The sequence below is a fragment of the Heliangelus exortis genome, chromosome 11 (assembly GCF_036169615.1).
Source record: "Heliangelus exortis chromosome 11, bHelExo1.hap1, whole genome shotgun sequence".
Taxonomy (NCBI): domain Eukaryota; kingdom Metazoa; phylum Chordata; class Aves; order Apodiformes; family Trochilidae; genus Heliangelus; species Heliangelus exortis.
The window spans coordinates 11,565,721-11,582,251 of NC_092432.1; the positions used below are offsets into that span (position 1 = coordinate 11,565,721).

At 56.7% G+C, this 16,531-nt stretch overlaps 3 protein-coding genes across 3 annotated transcripts; all 3 read left to right on the forward strand.

Moving 5' to 3' along the window:
- Positions 1 to 62: 62 nt before the first annotated feature.
- On the forward strand, positions 63 to 3,036 carry STOML1 (stomatin like 1). The gene is given in 5 exon segments (XM_071755275.1): positions 63 to 87; positions 600 to 777; positions 1,589 to 1,679; positions 1,822 to 2,142; positions 2,830 to 3,036. Coding segments are annotated over 5 exon segments (822 nt in total).
- A 1,055-nt stretch (positions 3,037 to 4,091) lies between these two features.
- On the forward strand, positions 4,092 to 7,403 carry LOC139800944 (zona pellucida sperm-binding protein 3-like). The gene is made up of 9 exons (XM_071754587.1): positions 4,092 to 4,582; positions 5,418 to 5,536; positions 5,613 to 5,716; positions 5,910 to 6,087; positions 6,184 to 6,304; positions 6,504 to 6,595; positions 6,783 to 6,925; positions 7,062 to 7,151; positions 7,237 to 7,403. The coding sequence occupies exons 1-9, from the start codon at positions 4,175 to 4,177 to the stop codon at positions 7,350 to 7,352; spliced, it is 1,371 nt and encodes a 456-aa protein (XP_071610688.1). The 5' UTR covers positions 4,092 to 4,174; the 3' UTR covers positions 7,353 to 7,403.
- A 3,531-nt stretch (positions 7,404 to 10,934) lies between these two features.
- On the forward strand, positions 10,935 to 13,699 carry LOC139800945 (zona pellucida sperm-binding protein 3-like). The gene is made up of 9 exons (XM_071754588.1): positions 10,935 to 11,488; positions 11,941 to 12,059; positions 12,174 to 12,277; positions 12,431 to 12,608; positions 12,688 to 12,808; positions 12,901 to 12,992; positions 13,164 to 13,300; positions 13,377 to 13,463; positions 13,540 to 13,699. The coding sequence occupies exons 1-9, from the start codon at positions 11,018 to 11,020 to the stop codon at positions 13,659 to 13,661; spliced, it is 1,431 nt and encodes a 476-aa protein (XP_071610689.1). The 5' UTR covers positions 10,935 to 11,017; the 3' UTR covers positions 13,662 to 13,699.
- Positions 13,700 to 16,531: the final 2,832 nt, after the last annotated feature.

Below are 16,531 nucleotides of genomic sequence, written 5' to 3' on the forward strand. Positions count from 1 at the left end.
TCCCCGCTCTAGGCAGCGCTGCTCTTTGTCTCCATCACCCTTTGCATGCAGGTGGCATGGAGATGGCGGGGGGGGGGGGGGTTGGCGGTGAGACCAGGCTGGAGCATTTTCTGGGAAAAATAACTCCCAGTGCTCTGTGGGGCCGGAGTACACTCTGGAAGTCCCGGCCCCCCAGGGGGTTGTGCGCTGGAAGGCCCATCCTTCCCATAGTACCAGGAGAGGCCTCCTGCGGGGGGGAAAAAAAAAAGCCAACCTCACCGAGCCCTTGAGCCGTGTGGTCACAGCCACATGAGAAGGGGACCAGGAAGCTCCAGCAGCTCCATCCGTCCACAGTCCCCGCGGCATCGGGATGGTGACCAGGGACACCCCAGGGTTATCTCAAAAGCTGTTTGTGGGGTGATGGCTTTTGTCTCCTCCTGCCCAGGGTGGCACCAGGAAGATGTGAGATCACAGGACAGGAAACCCCTGACAGGTTTGGTTTCTTCAAGCGAGTGTCCCCCAGCATACCAGCTGAGCGTGGTGGCTCTGTTCCGGTGTCCCATCAGGGCAGGGTGGTTGGCTGGGGCTGGGGACAGGCAGAGAGGGGGCTGGTGGCTGAGATGGCCGTGATAGCAGAGGGGAGCCCAGCTTAGAGGGCTTGGATGGTCAGGATTCCAGGCCCTTCCCTTGGGAGACTTTGCTTCCAGCAGTCCAGCATCGGGCTCTACAGTGCCCAGAAGGACTTCTTGCCCTTCGGATCCAAGCAAGACCCTCTGGGACCAGCTGGGAATACCACAGGTGAGTCCTGGCCTTGGAGCAGAACTGCTGCCTTCCTAGGGACTTTCCTGCCACTTTTGCTGTGGGATTGTTTTGCCAAATGAGGATGGTAATGAAACAGGGACACCAGAGTGCAAAGAGCAGAGGTGTTTCACTGGGGATAACTGAATAATGCAACCAAAGAAGAAAAATACAGAACAAAGCAGCTAAAGCAGACAAACAGAAAATAGACAGGGTAATGCATCAAATCATTACCAATTAAGAGAAAGGAGAGTGATGCAGAGAGCTCCATCCCCACTGCCAGACATTCCCATCACCAGATCCGCAGTCCCTGGGGAGCCCCGGTTGCAGGGAGGATTTGGAGAGCCCTTCCCGGGAAGTGGGAAAATCCTACATGGGGTGTCCACCCGCAGGGGAGGCACCCAAAGTCCCTGGAAGTCCCCATCCAAAGTCCAGCCTTACAGACCAAGCAGCCTGCAGGTCAGGAGGACTTTGCATATTGACTTTGCAGAAGGAGATGAACTCTGCTTCTCCTGACCACCCATGACCAGCACTGAGCCAGAGTCCAGGGCATGGTTGGCAGGGTTTCTTCAACATCCTCTTAAGTGAGTTATTTTTGATGAATTAGGTTCTTGAGGATTAATATTAGGATGCAGTTTCAATTATTTTTGCAATTTCCATACCAGGAGAGGATTCATCCATAAGTCAACTTTGGCTTGGGCCTCTTGTCCAAGCTTTAGCACTACAAAAGTGTCACCCTGGGGAGGAGGCTTGGCTTGGGGTTCATGGGCACAGAAGGGTGTTTTGGAGCAAGTACTTTCCCCTCTCCCAGGGCTGGCTGTCCTGGATCTGCCATTATCACTTCCTTGGGCTTTTTGCTGATGGTTGTCACTTTCCCCATCTCAGGATGGTTTGCCTCGAAGGTAAAGGAGGAAAGCAGGTGAGTAATGGGATGGCAACCCCCCCTCCATAGAGAGGGGGATTATTCCTTGCTGCCTCTTGTCCCGTCACCACTGTAGGACCCAGGGTTTTGCTTCTTCCCTAGTCTAAACTTTCCCATTCCAGATTATGCCCACTCACAAGTGAATTATCTTCTTCTGCCTGGGATGCATCCAGGTGCCACAGGGACCTGGCATGGTCCTGCTTTGCTCCCAGTCACAAGGGATGGGCCACGGGGTGAAGAATGGGAGAGATCCTGACCCCCCTCTGCCCCAGCTGACCTCCAAGGATGGGGCACTCATCTCCATGGGCACTGAGATCCATTTCCAGGTGTGGAACCCTGTGCTGTCTGTTCTGCTGGTGTCATTGCAGGATGCCATGACCAAGACCTTGATGAAGAAGAGGCTTCATGAGGTCCAAATGGAGAAGCTGAAAAGTGGGGAGCAGCTGCCCCAATGCTGCACAGAGCCCCCAGACTCTTGTTGTGGAGGTAACAGGGAGGGAAAACTGGAGCTGCTCAAAGATCTCCTGACCCTGGGCCTGGGAGGGAAGATGTGGTGATGAGGAGGGAGCAGGGGGTCTCTGGAACTCTGTGACTTATCTCAAAGGGCTCTGGCCACACAGAAAAGCCCCCAGGTTGCTGGGAAGCTTAAGTTCCTCCCCCATATCTACACCAGAAAAATGTCTGAAAGGGGCTCCAAGCTGGAAAAGGTTTTTGGGGAGGGAAGCAGGACAGGGCAGTGGCAGAGAGGCCAGGCCGAGAGCTTTGGGGTTGCAAGTCCACAAAAGGGGATGTAAAAGGAAGCTGGGGAGATGTACTGGTGTCTCTGGGTGGTTTGGAGGTCCAAGATGCTACCTGGTGCAGCACTGTGCCCAGGGGAGAGTGAGGAAAGGGGAAAGAAAGTCTGGGAGGGAGCCACAGAAAGAGGAACAAGACAGAGGTCCCCTCCCTGTCCCAACCTCCCCAGAACCAGGAGAGCAGAGGGCAAGCAGGGTTGAGGATGAGAGTGGAGGGTTCCAAGCTGGAGTCTAAGCTATGGGAATCCCCCTGGTTGGGGGTGCTGGGGTGGGTGATCTTCATGGCCCTACCCAGCTCTGCCTGAGCTCCCAACTCCTCTCCCTTTCTTCCCACCTTTGCAGCTGGAGATCCATGAACTGACCCAATCCTGGCTCCACCTGGAGGTGGCCCAAGTGGAGCTGAGCATGGAGGCTGTGCTGGATGGCACCATTCAGCACCTGGCTGCCCATTTTTTCAGCACCAGCCTGGCTCCAGCAGGCAGTGGGACCAGTGCTCCAGAGGCAGGTACCCAAGGAAGCTGGAGGAACTTGGCAAGGCACTGAAGCACTGTAGAGAAAATGTGTGTGTGGGTTTATGTCCTGGTGCACGTGTCTTTGGAGGTGTGCAAAAGCAGGAGGGGACAGAGAGGGTTGCTGTGTGATGGGGTCCCTGTCCTGCTAGAGCTCCTGCTGCCCTCCTCATGGAGCCTGCAGAAGTTGGGTGAGGATCTGAGCAGGGAAAATGAGGCTGAGGTTCACTGCCTCTCCTTAGGTTTACCCCCTGTCAGGGTTTAACACTGGGCTGGCAATTAAACCAGAAAAAGAAAAAGGAAAAGGAAAAGGAAAAGAAACAATAAGAAAAGGAAAAAGGAAAAGGAAAAGAAAAAGGAAAAGAAAAAGGAAAAGGAAAAGAAAAAGAAAAAGAAAAAGAAAAGGAAAAGGAAAAGGAAAAGGAAAAGGAAAAGGAAAAGGAAAAGGAAAAGGAAAAGGAAAAGGAAAAGGAAAAGGAAAAGGAAAAGGAAAAGGAAAAGGAAAAGGAAAAGGAAAAGGAAAAGGAAAAAGAAAAAGAAAAAGAAAAGGAAAAAGAAAAAGAAAAAGAAAAAGGAAAAAGAAAAGGAAAAGAAAAGAAACAATAAGAAAAAGAAAAGGGAAAAGAAAAAGGAAAAGAAAAAGGAAAAGGAAAAGGAAAAGAAAAAGAAAAAGAAAAAGAAAAAGAAAAAGAAAAAGAAAAAGAAAAAGAAAAAGAAAAAGAAAAGGAAAAAGAAAAAGGAAAAGGAAAAAAGAAAAAAGAAAAAAGAAAAAAGAAAAAAGAAAAAAGAGAAAAAGAGAAAAAGAGAAAAAGGAAATAAGAAAAAAGAAAAAAGAGAAAAAGGAAAAAAAAAAAAAGAAAAAGAAAAAGGAAAAAAGAAAAAAAAAGAAAAAGAAACAGGAAAAGGAAAAAAGAAAAAAAAGAAAAAGGAAAAGGAAAAAATTTGCAGGTGTCAACAGAACAAACCCAACAACTGTGGGTGAGAGGCCCAATCCAGCACCTCTGGATGGCCACCAGGATGGGTTTCCCAATGGCCACCAGGATGGGTTTCCCAGGAAACTGGGTGCTCTCAGCTGTTTCCAGTTGCCCTGGGGTGGGAGTGGCTGTGGGAGGTGGGGGCTACAAAAGCTCCTTGGGCAGCAGCTGCTCCTTGTGCTGAGCCTGGGGAGCAGGATGAGGCCTGGGAGCAGCCTGGAATTTGTCCTTTTGTTTTGGGTTTTTGGGGAGGTGGCTGCACCCAGCCCCTGGGCCTCCATTCGAGGGGAGGTAAAGCTATGGAGACACGGAGCAGCCCCTGCTCCTCTGGAGCATCCCAGAGCCTTTTCCCAGCCCTGGGCATGGGTGGATATTTCCCAGCTCCAGGCTGCAGCCCCTCTGCACCCCGTGGCTGTGCGGTGCCAGGAGGCTCAGGTGATGGTCACGGTCCACAGGGACCTTTTTGGGACAGGGCGCTTGGTCAGGGCTGCAGACCTGAGCCTGGGCTCAGCTGCTTGTCCGCCAGCATCCTGGAGTTCTGCTGCTGAGCCCCCTCCCAGGGTCACCTTCCTGGCTGGGCTGCACGACTGTGGCAGCACCCTCAGGGTAAGACTTGGGGGGGATGGAGCCCTGGGGTGGGGGGCTGCACCTGGGTGACTTGGGAAACTGAGGCTGGCAGGGAGCTCCCTGGGCTCCAGGGGAAGCTCCAAGGCCTTCCCTGGAGGCTGGAAGTCTGGAGGAGTTGTGCTCTCTGGTCCAGGGGCATGGAAGGGTGTGCAAAGGGGGCAAAAATTTCGGGTTTTTTTTCCTGATGAAGAGAGGAACTTAAAGCTTCCAGGAGTTTTTGTGCTGTTGCTGCCATCTCCCTGGTGATGAAGCCACCAGAGCAAGCTGGCAGGGGGTGTCTGCCTTAGGAGGTGCCTGGGTGCTGTTTGAGAGTTGTATGAAGGTTCCTGGGAGGTTAAGTGAAAATTCCAGGGGTTTCTCCTCGTTTCTCCTCTGGGAGAAGCTTGGGGCTAGCAGGGTGAGCAGCTACCCCCTGTGCTCCACCCAGCACATAGCTTCATTAAAACCCCTTCCTCCTCCAGGAAGCCACCTTCTGGTATCCTGAGGGATAGACTTTCCTGGCTGTTCTTCATGGAAACTCGAAGAAAACAACCCCCCAAAAAACACAAAACAAAACAAAACAAACCCAACCAGCCCCCAGAACCAACTGGAGCTCCTCTACATCCCCCAGTGCTGCTGGGCAGAACCTGTCCTGGTAGAAGCTGGAGCATCCCTGTGGCAGGATGAGTGCTGCTCAGCCGCTTCCAGAAGGGATGCTCCTGAGTATGGGCAGGAGAACCATCTCGGCACAGAGTCTCCAGGCCTCAGGGTGCTGCTCTGTGGCTGAGGAGCAGGGCTCTTAGGGACGGGGTGCTCTGCTCTTTTTCTTCCCCAGGTCACCCCTGATGCTCTGGTCTACAGCACGAGTTTAAATTACAAGCCAGCTCTTGCTGGCAGCCCTGTCATCATCCGGACCAGCCCTGCCACTGTCCCCATCGAGTGCCACTACCCCAGGTGAGGCCCTGCAGGTGAGGACCATGCCAGCTCCTCTGCTGCCTCGAGGCTCTTTACCCAGGGACATTTCCCCCAGGAGGGAAACCGTGAGCAGCAATGGAGTCAAACCCACCTGGGTGCCCTTCAGCTCCACCCTGTCCTCTGAGGAGAAGCTGCCCTTCTCCCTGCACCTCATGAATGGTAAGTTTGGGGTCAGGGTCCCCCTCTGGTGGGGGGCACCCTGGGCTGTCCCTGCTTTCACTAGATGGCACAGCTGGTACTGGTGCTGCTGGGTTTGGAGTGGGTTTGGGGAGTACCCAGGGCCTGTTTAGGGCTGGGTGGAGCAGGAGGTGGTTTCCCATTCCTGAGTGCCTGGAGACCTCTGTGCTTCCAGAGGACTGGAGTGCTGAGAGAGGCTCTGCTGTATTCCGACTGGGAGAAGTCCTCCACTTCCAAGCTGGTGTCAGCCTGGGGAGCCACGTGCCCCTGAGGGTCTTGGTGGACAGCTGCGTGGCCAGCCCAGCCCCAGGCAGGAGCTCCTCTCCCCACTACACTTTCATTGACTCCAGTGGGTAAGAACTGGCTGCTCCTTGGTTTAGAGATGCTTTCAGCACAGTCTGGGCTCCCCTGACAGGAGGATCCTGCTGGCCCTTGCCTTTTGTGCCTAGGTGCCTGGTGGATGGGCAGCTGGATGGTGCCACCTCGACTTTCATATCCCCAAGACCCAGGCAGGATGTCCTACAGTTTGCAGTGGATGTGTTCAGGTTTGCAGGAGACTCCAGCAATCTGGTAAATACTTCCCAAAGCAAGTCCCTTGTTTAGACAGGATCTTTCTTGGAGACCAGTTCTGATACTGGTCCAGACAAACCCTGGGCTTCAAGTGGCTGAACCCTGAGGTGGCTCAGAGGGAGCAGGATGGGGTTGAGATGGTCCTGTTGGAGACCATCCCAAGGACATCCCAACCCCTCTGCTCTGCTGCCCTCCCCAGATCTACATCACCTGCCACCTGAAGGTCTCCCTGGCTGCCCAAGCTCCTGACCCTTTGAACAAGGCTTGTTCCTTCCACAAAGCCAGCAACCTGTGAGTAGCAGGAGCTCAAAGGTGAAAACCTTGGGCTTCTCACCTGCCCTGTCCCCTCCCAGGAAGGTGTCTGGGGGGGGGGGGGGGGGGGGAGGGGAGGGGGAGGGTTTTGGTCTATCCTAAGAGGCCCCACAGCACTTGAGGGATTCCCACCATGGGGTGAGCTGCTCACCATCCTTCGTCCCAGGTGGGCTCCTGTGGAAGGCACCCAGGATGTCTGCTCCTGCTGTGAGATGAGGAGCTGTGCCTTGGCTGGGAATTCCAGTAGGCTCCAGGTTCCTTCCCAAAGGCAAGGAGGACGTGCCAGGAGAGAACTGCCCTCCAAGCTTGGTAGGTCTCTTGGGCTCTGTCACCGTCATGGGTGGCAACTGGCTCAGAACTGGGTGCTTGGAGCTGCCTCAGTGCTAATCCAAGGCTTGGGAGAGCTTGGAAATGAGCTGGGTCCCTCCAAGATCCTCCTTTTCAGATCCCTTGGTGGGAGAAGGGGATGTTGTGGTTGGACCTCTCCTCATCCACAGCTGGCAGGACCACAGAGGGAGAAGGATGCCTTCAGAAGGTAAGGAGAACCTGGGGAAAGGGGGATGGTGTCAGTAGCAGGTTCTGGTTTGGGTCATAACCACCTCCTTGCTTCTCCTTCCTAGATGCAGGCCACTTGTGGGTGGTGTTGGGGCTGGCCACGGTTGCTGGTTTGGTTCTCCTGGTCCTCGTGGTTCTGGGAACTCTGACAGTCTGCCCAAAACCCAGCAACTCTCTTTAAGCCACTGGCTTCAACTTTTATAGCCTGTCCAATAAAAACTCAACTGAAAGATTGAGAGGCTTGGCAGAGAAGTCTTTTTTCCTGGAGGGACTGAGCTAACCAAATCTTCACCCTAACTGGGCCTCTTTGCACCCAATTTGGCCCTTGCTCCCCTGAAGCCCTGTCCTCAGCAGGGTCTTACACCCCCCTCAGCATCTCCCAGAGCTCCTGAGGGGTAACTGATGAAAACAAATCCCCACCCAGATGTTGTCATCTTGTCTCCAGAAGCAAGGAGCTGTGTTGGGCATCAAGACTTTCTACTTTTCTGTGGAGCTCCTTGGGTTGGCTCCGTGCTGCTACCTCCTTACTCAATGAGCCAAGGGCAACTAAAGGTTTAGTGATACCTGGAGCATTCTCTTCCACCCTGAAGCTGCTTCTGGGAGGGAAATGTAGCTTTGATGGCTGAAGAAGGGAGCACAACTCCAGGGTGGGGGGGTTGGGCTTTTCCTTGGGGCAGGAGACAGGAATTCCATTCCCTGCCCCAAGGACTGTTTACACATAGTTGTGTGTAACAAGCCTTGGCTGAAATGTGTAAACAGTCCTTGGGGCAGGGAATGGAATTTTTGTCCCCATTTCCCCACCACCACCACAAAAAAAAAAAAAAAAAAAAAAAAAGTATTGATGGGCCTGAAGTGCTTTTGGTTTTTTGCCTCCTCCTGCTGTGAAATTGGGGCTTTTGTGCTCAGCAGAGTAGCTGTAAGGGTGAGATGCTTCTCCCCCAAACCCGGGACATGTTGCTCCTCACTACCTGGAGAGGTTCCCACTTGGAGCAGGGGTGGGAACTGAGCACCTTGGTGTTGGATTGGGGGAGCTGGGGTTTACCAGTGCCTCAGGAGCTGGTTTTGCAGGGGACAGGGACCTGCTGCAATCTTTTGTCCTGCTCTGGGGGGGCTTGGGCAGCCCTCAGGGTTGTGGGGACCAGAGGAAAGTGGTACCTTGCACAGCCTGCCCTGTGTTTGGGTGGCATCCAGCACCCTGAAGACCCCCACCCTTTGATAGGTGTCCCCTCCCCCCATGGGGTCTCCTTGGCAGGAGTTTGGATCACTTAAGCTTGTGGTTCCATCCTTCCCCTTGGTGGCTCAAGGAGCTAAAAGCAAATGAGTCCTCCCTCAAAATGAAAGCTCTGTGTGGGATCTGGGATTGATTTTGGGTGGGGGTTGGCAGTATGGCCCCTTTATAACCTGCCCATCCCTATAACCTGCCCCTCACTATGGGGGGGTTGATAATTTTCTTGCAGTGAGGTCAGAGAGGAGCCTTTCAGAAGCTGAGCTGGGAGATGTCTTCACCACCTTCTTTACAGCTGGGAGATGTTAGTTTTGTGGGCAAAAGGGAGAAGAGGAGGGCTTGGAAGGAGGGGTGGAGGAGATCTCAGAAGTTCTCTAGTCCAACACCAGCTAAACCAGCCCTAGGCTGGCTTGGCTGAGGCTGGTAACAGCCAGGGATGGAGATGCCCAGCCCAGGGCTGCACAGACCTCTTGGAAAAGAAATATTTCCTCACCTCAACCCCCCAGACCATAACTTTTGCAGCTGCTGCTGGGTTACATTTTCATCTATCTGATTCCTTGTCTTTGCCAGCTAAAAAATGCCTTAACCACCCCTGGGCACGCATGGTCTGGGAGGTGACCATCTCTGCTTTGCTGAGGTGCACAGGGGGGAGTTTTAAAGGCAAGTTCTTGCCCTGTGCAGCTAATGAAGCAAAAATTCCTTGGATGGCTCCAGGAGGAAAGGCAAATATCATCCAGTTTGGGTCTACAAAGAAACTAGGGATAGGGAAGTGCTCTTCTAGAGCAGCCACCCCCTCCAGCACCTCCTGCCCTGGCTCTGGTAAGGCTCAGTGGCAGCACTCACCTTGCTGGGTGAGATGGGAGGCTTTGGACTGAAAAACTGCTGTTCTAAGGAAAAAATGAGGTGTGCTTTACAGTCTCCTTGCTGCAACAAGGGAAAAACCCCTGGGTTTCCGCAGGTGCTTGTCCTGTGCACGGGGACTTTCTGCTCTCTGCCTCCTCCAAAAAAAAACCCCACAAAACCAAAAAGCCTCAAGCTCCCACTCTCACACAACTGCACTGGGAATGTTGTGCTGTGCCTGGAATCAAGCTGGGACAGCAGGGCCTGGCAGAGGCTCACCTGGGAGCAGAAAGCCCCTTTTTCATAAAGAAACAGCTCCTTTTCTCTAAGCCTGGCTATGGGATCCCTCTCTGCTCATTTGAGCTGGGGAAGCAGGAGGTGCCCCCCAGGAGGGTTAATTCTGCTTGAGGCTCAAGCCTCGACACCCCGAGCCCCCCAGCCTGGGTGCTGTGTCTCTCTGGGTGGAGTGGGGTGGATGCTGGCATCTCCTGGGGTCCTTGCATCCAAGGCCCTGTCTGAGTGGTGATGGGAGGGTTCCTGATTCAGCATCAACCTTATCTCCCTGACGCATGGGGCTCGGGATGCTCCTCCCATCCTCCCTGTTCCTAAGCAAGAGCTGGGCTGGAGGAATTTTAAACATCCAAGTGAAATCCTGGACCCACAGAGAGCAACGGGGTTGGGGCATCAACTTCTTGGGGGTGTGTGGAAAGGGGATGGTTTCTACTTCAGCCAGTTTTCCACTGGTGTGTTGTGGGGAAGTTGAGTCAGTCCCAGCTCCAAGCCCAGTGGGATTTCTGCTAGGAGGGGGCCGGCTGCCTTCTAGCCCCAAAATTTGCTATTTCTATTTGTTTTCCTAGAAATGGCTGAGCTGAAATCCAGCTTGGAGCTTCCTGCTGTCCCTAAGGCTTGCCAGGGGGCTCCTGAAGGATGAGGCAGGATTTGGGGGATGAAATGGAGCATCCCTCACACAGAGCTGGCAGGATGCTTCCAGAGCCTGGGTAGGGAACATGAGTTAAAGATACTCACTCAAAAGAAGGGACAAACGCCAATAATGAGTCTTGGAAACAGCCTGGGTTTATTTTGAAGCAGCTTTCCCTGTTCCCCATCTGTGAGGAGCCTGGTGCTCCATGGTGATCCCTAAGAGGGGGGGGGGGGGTCTGCAGCAGGGGGGCTGCTTTTACCCTGAGCCCTTTTCTTTGTAGGCAGCAAAGCAAACAGAACCTAAACAGCTGGGGAAAGGGAAGCAGAGGGGAAAAATGAAAGGCTGTGGCTCTGCTGCTGAGGCTGAAATAGGGGCTGTAAAGCCCTGGCTGAGAATGGCCACGCTCGTGACAGTGTTGAGGGCTCCCCATCTGCTGCTGCTCCTGACACAACATCCCAGTCCTGGCCCAGCTGAGATGTTTGAAGCCCCTGCTTGGGCTGGACCTGTGCCCCCCAGGACCTCAGCATCCCTCTGGAAAACCAGAGTCCCACAGGGGCCACAGTGCCGGGCAGGAATAGTCCCTGTGGAAGGGTGGGGAAGGACCCGGATCGGGATCTTGTCATCTCCTCAGCAGCCTTGAGAAGCCCCTTATCACCTTCTAACCTAAACAAGCCACTTTGTACCAGTCTCCCCGTCTCCAGCTTCTGCTGAGTTTTATAAACATTTTCCCCAAAGAGGCTGACGAGGATGTTTTCTCTTGCCTTGGGCAGCCCAGGAACAGGGGGTCCCAGCACCCCGGAAACCACTGAGTCATGTCCCCACACCCCCATGGGCTGGCCTTTGGGTGCCATTGGTCCCCATGGGGGAGCCCAGGGGTGGATGGTTGCTGCTCCCACTGGGATATAAAGGCTGGAGGAGCAGCCCCAGCTCTCTGAGCCAGGGTTTGCTGGAAGAAGAAAGGATGGGACCCGACAGCAGCTTGATCCTCACTCTTCTCTGCTGGGTGACGGGCGAGGTGGCTTCCTCCCCACCTTGGGATTTCTCCTGGGGTGACTCGGCGAGGAGGGGAGGGCGGGCAGAGCCCCACACCTGGTCCTGGGTGGAGGATCCCCAATCTCGAGCCGTCTCCAGCCAGCAGCCAGTGACTGTGCAGTGCCAGGAGGCTCAGCTGGTGGTGACAGTGCACAGGGACCTCTTTGGCACCGGCCGCTTGGTCAACGCGGCCGACCTGACCCTGGGACCAGCAGCCTGCAAATATTCCTCCCTCGACCCTGCCCAGAACACTGTCACCTTCATCGCTGGGCTCCACGAGTGTGGCAGCATCGTACAGGTAAGACCTCCCCTCTGTGCTTCCCCCCAGCTCTGGGATCCCAGCTGGCATCTCCCAGCCCTGGAGCAGCTCTAGGCTGGGGGACCACACACCCAGCATCCCCCGTGGTGCCAGGGATCCTTTGGGTGCACCAGCAAGGAACACCCCAAGAGAAAGATGAACAGGTATTTCCCTCAAATGGGAGTGCTTTTCCCCCACAGCTGATTATCCTTTTCTGCTGCTGACACAGTGATGGTGTTTCCCAGAGCTCAGCCCCATTTCCCTCCTGCTTTGTCCCATTGGGAAGCTTCACCCACTGAGAATGGAGCGGGGTTCCTTCTTCACCCCTTTGCCTGGCTTTGCCCCCATGCTTTATTTGGATTTTCCCAGCTGGGAAGACAGCTCCATGTCCAGCGGTGGCAGAAGGTGGAGGGGTGGCCTCACAGCCAGCTTCTCACCACTTTTCTGCCCAGGTCACACCAGACTCCCTCATCTACCGCACACTCCTCAACTATGACCCCAGCCCCGCCAGCAACCCCCTCATCATCCGCAGCAACCCCGCCGTGGTCCCCATCGAGTGCCACTACCCCAGGTAAGGGCTTCCCCCATCCATCCCCCCAGGGACCAGCCCGGGGCTGTGTCCTGATGTCCTGATGTCCTGATGTCCTGATGTCCTGATGTCCTGATGTCTGTGATCCTCGCTCAGGAGGGAGAACGTGAGCAGCAAAGCCATCCAGCCAACCTGGGCTCCCTTCAGCTCCACGCTGTCAGCCGAGGAGAGGTTGGTGTTCTCCCTGCGCCTCATGAATGGTAGGTGGAACACACCCTCCCCCACCTCCAGATGGGGATTTGTCACCCTTTTCCCTATGGCACACGCTGTGGGGCTGAGCGGTCCCACAGGAGTACCTGGGGCCAGGCAGACCCACTTTTTCCCCCCTTTTTCCCTCCGGCACTGCCTCGCAGAGGACTGGAGCGCTGAGAGACCCTTCACTGGTTTCCAACTGGGTGACGTCCTCAACCTCCAAGCCGAGGTGAACACAGAAAGTCACGTCCCGCTGCGGCTGTTCGTGGACAGCTGCGTGGCCGCCCTCAGTCCTGGCACCGACTCCTCGCCCCATTATGCCATCGTGGACTTCAATGGGTGAGCCTGTGGGGCCTGCAGGTGATGGAGATACAGGGGGGGACCTTCTAGGATGCTGACCCTCCCCGTCCCACCCCAGGTGCCTGGTTGATGGGAGGTCAGACGACACCAGCTCTGCTTTCATCACCCCCCGGCCCCGGGAGGACATGCTGCGCTTCAGGATCGATGTGTTCAGGTTTGCAGGGGATGCCAGGAACCTGGTAAGGCACGTGTGTGTATGTGTGTGAGTGTCCTGCCACCCCCAAACCAAGCTGGTGTCAGTCCCCACCTCTCTCCTCTGCCCTCCCTGCAGATCTACATCACCTGCCACCTGAAGGTGACCCCAGCAGACCAAGCCCCGGACCCCCTCAACAAAGCTTGCTCCTTCAACAAAGCCAGGAACACGTGAGTAGCCACCACACCGCGTAGTGGGGACATCTGGACAGGTGTCCCCGGGCATCCCACAGCCCCGGAGGGGCACAGGGATGTGCCACGGACCCACTCAGGGGACGCAAACGCCCCGTGGGTGCTGGAAGGGGAGGACACCCCGGTGACAACGCTACCCCCCTGCTGCAGCTGGGTGCCTGTGGAAGGCAGCAGGGAGATCTGCAGCTGCTGTGAGACAGGCAACTGCGAGGCCCCTCCCTTCTCCCGGAGACCAAGCCCCCCGGAGCGATGGCCGGGCCGCCGTTTCCGCCGCCACGATGCCAAGGGTAGGGTCCCCACGGGGACAGCAGGGACACGGTGGGGTTGTGCCGTGAACCCATCTCACGGCTCCTCCCTCCCCAGGGAAAGAGGCCGAAGCTGACGTGGTCATCGGTCCCGTGCTCCTCTCCACAGCCCTGGGCACGGCGGGCGAACGGCACCGGGGTCAGGGTGAGTCCCAGCCGGCCACGTCCTGGTGGCATGGCCAGTGACAGCTGCCAACTCTCTGTCCCCTTCGGTTTTGCAGGTGAGGTGACAGCGGCCTCCAGCGTGGGCATAGGGCTGCTGTGTGCGATGGCCGGCGTGGGGCTGGCAGGCGTGGGGCTGGCTGTGGCCGTGGGGCGCAGGTGTGCCCGTGCCTCGGCATGAGCGTGTGGTCAGAGCCCAATAAAGCCTGAGAAGGACAATCTGGCTCCGTGATGCTTCCTCCGCCACGGCACCCTGGGGACATGCCTGGGCTGCGGGGGGTGATGGGAAGGGACAGGAGGCTCTGGCACTTGGCACCCCCCTGCCCCTTTTCTTGGCACTCCCCTGCCCCTTTCGGGGTCCCCTGAATCAGCCCTTCTGAGGGCTGCATTTTGGGAGCTGCCCCCCTTTCCTGGTGACACTGGGAACAGTCCCCTCGTCCCGAGGGACGGCAGCCGGGTCCCTCCTCGCTCTCGGTCGAGGCAGAGCAGGGGCCGGAGGCTCCGCCTGAGCAGGGTCGAAACCCCAACCCCTCCAGGCGGGCGCCTTGGGGAGACCCTCCGGGACGTGGAAAAACGGACAGCCCGGACAGCGGCCTGGGGATATTTAGACATGGTGACACCAAACCATCGCGCCCCCCTCCCCCCCCCCTTTCTGTTCTGGGACTTCCCGACCCCTCCCCAGGGCGGTTCCAGTGCCGCCTTCTGCTATGCTCGTTTCCCCCAGTCGGCTGCTCCTCGGTGCCGCCGCAGTTCCCGCCTTCGCCACCCGGATCCATTCCTGGGGGGTTCTGGACGGAAGGGGCTGGGCAGGGGAAGGGGCAGGGGAAGGGGCAGGGGCGACCTTGGAGGGTCTGGGTTTGCGTTGTCGCCGTCCCGTCCGGGGAGACGGGGTCGGACCCAGGGCGCGGCGGGAGGGACCTCGGCGGGCACGGTGAGTGGGGTCACGGTGAGTGGGGCCGCCCCCAGCCCTGGGGAGGGGCGCCGGGGGCCGCGGGGAGGTCCCGAACCAGGCCCGGAAGCTCCGGGGGGCGGTGGCAGCGGCTCCCCGGGAAGAGGGGGTCCTGTCTCGGGGTGGCTGCCGGGCACGGGCCGGGGCGGCCTGGAACGGCCCCGGGAACGGGCCCAGACATCGCTGCCCCCGCCCGCCCCGCGGTCTTCGGGCCGCCCCGGGCCTGTCCCGGTTCCGCTCACACCCGCGGCCGCAGCTCCCGGCGGTCCCGGCCCCGGGGGCTTTGCTCCCCCCCAGCTCCGCAGCGGCTGTAGCAGCCCCTGCCCCGGGCTCTGCCTCTCAGCCCCGCTCCCCTGCTCAGCTCGGCTCTCCCAGCCCCACGGCAGAGTTGAGTTCAGCCCCAGCTCTGCAGGTTTCATTTCAGCCCCAGCCCTGCACTCTTCAGCTCGGGGATGTCTGAGCTCCAGCCCTGCAGCATTTTCAGCTCCAGTGCTGCAGTTTTTGTTTCAGCTCTATCTCTGCACCACTCCAGCTCCATGGTCAGTGTTTCAGCCCCACAAGCTTTATTCCAGCTCTGCAGTGTTTCAGCTCCAGCCCCACACTCTTTATTTTAGCTCCAGCCTCTGCCCCCCATTTTATTTCAACTCTTGCTCTCCAGGATCTATCCCAGCCCAACATTTCAGCTCCAGCCCCACAGGCTTTATTGGAGCTCCAGCTCAGAGATTCCAGCTCCACTGTGGGATTCTCAGCTCCAGCTCCGCTCCTGCCCGCTGCCTCCAGCCGAAGCTGCTCCCGGCTCTGCCGCAGCACGGGGGCTGTTGACAAGGACACAAATCACTCCCTGTCCCCACTGCAGTGTCACCGAGCTGACAGCACATGGCCGGGCATGGGGGGCACGGGGCAACTCCTGGCCCTGGGGCTCCAGGGCCCAGCACTGGACACGCAGCACTTGGCTACACCGGGACGGCTGAGCCAGGTCTGTCCCCCCAGCACCCAGCGGGACCCCCCCAACCCCAGCAGCTCCCGGGGAAGGCGGAGGCACCACCCGCAGTGCTGGGGAGGAGGCAGTGCCCGCACCGCCAACCCTTGCTTGCCCTTCTTTGAACTTCATTACACTTCAGTCACTGTCACACCCGGGGTTGGTAATGACACCAGACAACAAGACCCAGGAATTGCGGCTGGGAGAACCCCAGGACCACCGCAAACCGGCGCTCCCGGGAAGCAGCTGGCAGGACTAGGCTATCTAGCCGGCCAGTGCTAGGCTATCTATCCCACCTTCTCCTGGTTGCAAAGGTAGCACCACCACATGTCAGCTCATGGCATGTCCCATCATGCCAGCCAAAGTCCTCTGTACGCTTCACAAGCCCTTCAGAAGAAAGGGATTGTTTCTCCAAATCTAATTCCTCCTCTCGTGATGAGGGAGGGAAGAGCTACCTCACAAGGATTTCCTGCTCAACCTTTACAGAAGACTCTCTTCTCGCCCTTTGGACAGGATTTGATCTCTCCCCTTCATCAGAGCTCTCCCCCGCATGCTCCATCTTTGCTGTGCCTTCAGTAACACAGGGCTCAGCTGCCTTTCTTCACTGCCTGCCCACAGGGGCAACCTGAGGGGAACTGATCCGAAACCCCCACTCCCTGTCCCCCTGGGTCAGGAGGGGGAAGCAGCACTGCTTCTTGCAGGCTCTGAGAGAACAGTGACCTGGGCCACTACTGGCCAAGGCACATCAGTAAAAGCCACTCTCAAAGGTCGAGCGGTGGCCACGCTTGTGTTACAATTCCAACAGCTGCATCTATGCCTACTGAGAAGAAAGCACCCTCGCAACACAAACATGCAGAAAGAGGGACAGCCATTTCCAAAACCTCCAAACTCTGATGGACTCAGCTTGGTTTGAAGGGAGGGTGTGTAGTTTCCCATAAAAAGAAAAACCCTAACAGTTCAACAGATATTGCCACAGGTAACCAGGTAGAGCCAATGCCCAGTGTTCTGCAAAACAGAGCATTGATGTCACACACAACAAAGCCAATGCCCCTTGCCCAACACCCCCAATCAACAGGCAACAATCAGACTCAAGAGGTTTAAATCACCATTTGTATCAGAGTCC